Source organism: Rhagoletis pomonella, unplaced genomic scaffold (assembly GCF_013731165.1).
Source record: "Rhagoletis pomonella isolate Grant_MI unplaced genomic scaffold, Rhpom_1.0 Rhpom_scaffold_08357, whole genome shotgun sequence".
Lineage (NCBI taxonomy): Eukaryota > Metazoa > Arthropoda > Insecta > Diptera > Tephritidae > Rhagoletis > Rhagoletis pomonella.
In genome coordinates, this window is record NW_023466886.1 from 2,186 (window position 1) to 7,111 (window position 4,926).

The following is a 4,926-nucleotide window of genomic DNA, read 5'->3' on the forward strand; positions in this document are numbered from 1 at the left end:
AACGATTTTCTAGAGAAGGTCATGAATTTACACTTTTTCAAATTTAGTGACATGGAATTTGCTTCACACCATTCGAAAATGCAGGTTAGGTCAGCTTGCAAATGCTCCCTATCTTCTGCAGTACTAATGTACTTAAAGAGCTTAACATCATCAGCGTACATTAAGCATTTCGAGTAATTCAACACCTTAGGAAGGTCATTTATAAATAAAATAAACAAGACGGGACCAATATGGCTGCCCTGAGGTACGCCGGATGTGACATGTATTGGCCGGGAGGTACAATTTTTAAAAATTACTCTTTGTTTCCTATCCACTAAGTAAGAAGAAAGCCAGCTGAGAAGAATAGGAGGGAAGCCAATTCGATCAAGTTTATATATAAGGGTTGAATGAGATACCTTGTCAAATGCCTTGCTGAAATCAGTGTAAATCACGTCCGTTCGAAGATTGTTTTTAAACCCATTAGACACATAAGTAGTGAATTCAAGAAGATTGGATACAGTTGATTTACCTTTGCAAAAACCGTGTTGCGATAGATCAATAGCAGAAGTAATAGAGTGAGATAGTTCTTCCGTAACGATTGCCTCAAAAACTTTAGCAATAGCACAAAGCTTCGCAATTCCTCTATAGTTTACGATGTTAGTCCTACTTCCATTTTTATAAAGTGGCAAGATAAACGAATCCTTCCAGGAAGATGGGAAGACACCCTGTTTTAGGGAAGCATTAAAAATATTTGCCAGAGGCTTATACAAATACTCTGCACAACTTTTAAGAACACTTGTGGGTATACCGTCTGGGCCAGCTGTATATGAAATTTTCAAACAATTCAAATGAATGAGGACGTCCGCAGCAGATATCGATGGAATTCGGATACAATCAAATGATGGCAGATCGAATGGGTAGCTAGATAGATTCGAATTCAGTTGGGAAGATGTAGAACTGGCAGAGTAGTTTGACTCGAAGAAACCAGCAAACATATCGGCAATAATATTTTCGTCACTGGAAACTAAGTCATTTAACTTCAATGTTGAGGGATAACCGTTAGTCTTACGCTTAGTGTTCACAAATGCGTGAAACGATTTGGGATTAGAAACTATATTGAGTCGAACCCTGTTAATATAATTATTGTAACACTTTTTGTTCAATACATTGTATTTATGCCTAAGAATGGAGTACGCGGAGTAGTGAGAAGACAAGCCAGATTTTTTAAAAAGCTTAAATGCTTTGGATTTTTGATTTTTTAAGCGTTTCAATTCGCCAGTAAACCACTGAGCGTTAGACGTTACGTTAGCTTCCTTAACAAGAGGAATGATTTTACTGAAAATGTGGCGTAAGGAATTGCTAAAATGTAAGGCACTATCTTCAGCATTCCCATCATACTGGGGCCAAGTTATCTTCGATATCTCTAACCTAAGTTTATTATAATCTGCTGTTTTAAATGAGTAACGCTCCGCTCTTGATTTTTTACTGATAAAGCAACATGAGTTGCGTGAATTTATCAAGGACAATTCTAGTGGTGGGTGGTGAGAATCAACAGGGGTAATCAAAGCATAGCTAGGGGCTATTGTGACGTTGGAAACATCGTCCACAAAAACTAAATCCAGACATTTACCTAAGTTATTACTAACAGAGTTGATCTGGTAAAGACTAAGATCTGACAGATCGTTCAAAAATTGATTGAAGAGATCACGAGAGGAATTTGGTACTAGAATACCATCTATTAGATCCCAAGAAACACCCGCAAGATTGAAGTCACCCAGGACAATAACAGTATCGGAGGGCTTCACCATGGCATGTAGAGAGAGCAGTAAGGAAGAGTGTTTTAAATAAACAGAAAGGCTCGAGTTAGGTGGTATATAAGCAGCAACAAGATAAACGCTCATAGAATGATATCTTATTCGAACGCAGAGGAATTCAACTTCATCGGTGTCAGTGAACTCAATTTCTTCAGAAGAAAGGTCAGTCTGGACAGCGATTAAGACGCCTCCACCTTTTTTATTTAAACGGTCGTTTCGAAACACTTCATACTTAGGACACAAAATTTCCGAGTTGAACACATTCGGCTTGAGCCAGGTTTCAGTAAACACCAGTACTTTGAAGTCAAAATCATAGGACTGCAAGTGTAACCTTGATAGCTTTGTGTTCAAACCTCTCACATTTTGGTAGTAAATGCTAATGGTGAGGTTACTTATTAGTTTTTTGATGCCGAGGTGGAAAGCGGAAGTTGAGCCAAATTTTGCCCTTGCGGTCTAGATCTAAATTCAAATTCGCGAATGAAGGCACCGCTTGGCCAAAAAGATGGGCTCATTACTCTATCAAAGCAGTCTTCGGATATGTCTATTTTAAAAGAAGAAATGCTTCTTTCATACGAGAATCTGAACTTGCGTACATGCAACTCATTTGCTATCAGCCTGGAAGTTAAATACCCCTTCACATCATCGACAGTGGTATCTTTTGAAAACCTAGATATAAAGACCGATTTTTTGGAAGGGACAACGATTAAATCCCTCGGGACGGGGTTAACGCAATCGGAAACGGTTTCAGATGTGGTAGGGGGTTGCGGAACAGGGGGTTGCGGAACAGCTGTCAACTTTTTGGAAGGAGCAACGATGGCTTCGGATGTGGTAGGGGGTTGAGATGTAGTTGTGGAGTTTTTGGAAGGATCAACGACTACTTGCATTGGAACGGTGTTGACGCAATCGGAGATGGCTTCAGATGTGGTGGAGGGTTGAGATGAAGCTGTTGAACAGGAATTTAGTGAGGCTCCAGTAGAAGAAGGACGTGGTTGGGGAGATTCAGTCCGCCGAGGAATCGGTGTGTTAAAGCTTATGAGTTCTTTGTTCATAGCTGGAGTCAAAAGTGGGCGGTTCTGCGGAAGATCCAGGTCCACAGTGATGGGATTCAACACAATATTTTCCACGCCTCTCCTACGTCTCTTAAGACCTTTTCCAGGAGAAGGAGAGGAGGAGGAAGTATCTAATAATTTAAATTCTTTGAATTCATCCTCATACTTCTTGAACTTCTCGTTGAGCAGTTTTAGCTCTTTGCTTATCTCCGAAAATCCATTTCTAGCGGTTCTAAATAGTTTACAGAGATCCACAACAGTTTTTTTACACTTTGGACATGACCAGCGAAGTCCATTGTCTCCAATAATCATATCCAGAACTCTCCCATTAATACCAGCACACTTTAAATGAGACAGTTCATCGCAAAGCCAGCACGCCACAAAACGGTCCGAACCGGCTTTAACATTACATTTTTCGAACAGACAGGACATTTTTAGCGAATTTTATTAAAAAAGAATAAAAATAGCGAAATTAGGAATGTATTGTACGAAAACGTTTCAAGCTCACAGTAATTGGCAGTTTAATAGCTAGTGGTCTTGTTTAGTGAAGTTCAATGGTTAGAAACCGTGCTGAACTTAACAGTTTTAAAGCCACTGAGTTAACAAAATCAGCTGTCACCAAGAAAGCGACTGTCGATGATAAACAAAGGTGTGTGTAAAGCGCGAAAGAAAGCAAAATGAACAAACAAATGCGATATTCCTTACACTCTCACGCAAAAGCAACAATAATGCACCAAAACAGGCAAATATGCACGAAGGCCGACTAAATAAAACTTTTCAATCAACGCACTTTATGACTAAATCAAGTCAATTTATTGGAATTTGGCTTCAGTAAACTTTTTACGGTGTGAATAACACAAATTAGAACTGCTTAGCACTTTGTAAACGAGTTAAACTTTGGAAATTCTTTCAAGCGAAAGTTTAAGTGACCGCACAGTACGAACGTTGCCACAATGTATTGGAGCTATAGGTAGGCTTAAAAGTAATGCGATGGAAAAGAACTTTTATCAGAAACGGTTTTATAATACAGATGGATGTCATATAGAGATACACCCAAAAAAAGAAGAAGCCATTGATTATCACAACTACAAAGGGTGGTATTCAGTCGTACTGTTGGCTTTAGTAGACGCAAAATATAGATTCAGTTATATCCATTGCGGCAGCCCAGGAAGGTGCAATGATTCCGCAATTTTTGAAAAGTCGTCTCTAAAACGGGAGCTGCAGGAATGCGCACTCCTTGATGAATTGAGCTGGCAGTATGGATCCACAAAAATACCAGTGCACGTTATAGGTGAATCAGCCCTTCGCCTATCTCAGCATTTAATGAAGCCATACCCGCATAGCGTAAACAACACACCTGAACAAAAAAAATTCAACTATAGATTATCCAAGTGTCGACGTGTTGTGGAAAATGCTTTTGGCCATTTAAAAGCCAGGTGAATACAAAGTTGTCTCTTTCCAACATGGTTAAATTTGTATGCTATTTTAGATTTAGAAGAATTGGAAAAGGCGTGGATAATCACATAAAAAATGCAAACACTGTGATTTGTGCTGCATGCGGTTTACACAATTTTTTAATTGCACAGAAGGACTATCGTAGAGAATTGGGTAGTAGAAATGCAACGAGATAGCAGGTGCAACCCGCAATGCAGCAACAACCAAAGTGATCGATCTGAAGGAGAATTGATAAGAAATTCTTTAAGGGAATATTTCCGTAAGTATATTTTTTAAAAAATTGTTTTACTTACATAATGTCTAAATGCTTTTGTCAAAAAGCAGATAATCGTACCTTTCTTACGATATACATAACTTTAAGGTTTGACTATGTATTATATGCACCAAAATAATTTTTTTTTTCAGAAACTTCAAATGAAAGGTATTTTAATTACTGGTGTACTAATTTTTCCAATTGAGATTTAACCCTCAATATGTTCTTTTTTAACACGGTTTTATTCAGCACAAAAAATTCTATCGAGCCTTGCTTCCATTTTTTTTACGCCAAAGGGCGGTATTTTTTACTTCTGCCATGAATCATCAGGGTCGAATCACAATATATGCTTCTACTCCCAAAACACTAATAGATG

At 38.5% G+C, this 4,926-nt stretch overlaps 1 protein-coding gene across 1 annotated transcript; it reads left to right on the forward strand.

Annotated features, from left to right (window-relative positions):
• Positions 1-3,796: 3,796 nt before the first annotated feature.
• On the forward strand, positions 3,797-4,473 carry LOC118756016. Its single transcript, XM_036490807.1, has 2 exons — positions 3,797-4,278; positions 4,332-4,473. The coding sequence occupies exons 1-2, from the start codon at positions 3,833-3,835 to the stop codon at positions 4,471-4,473; spliced, it is 588 nt and encodes a 195-aa protein (XP_036346700.1). The 5' UTR covers positions 3,797-3,832.
• Positions 4,474-4,926: the final 453 nt, after the last annotated feature.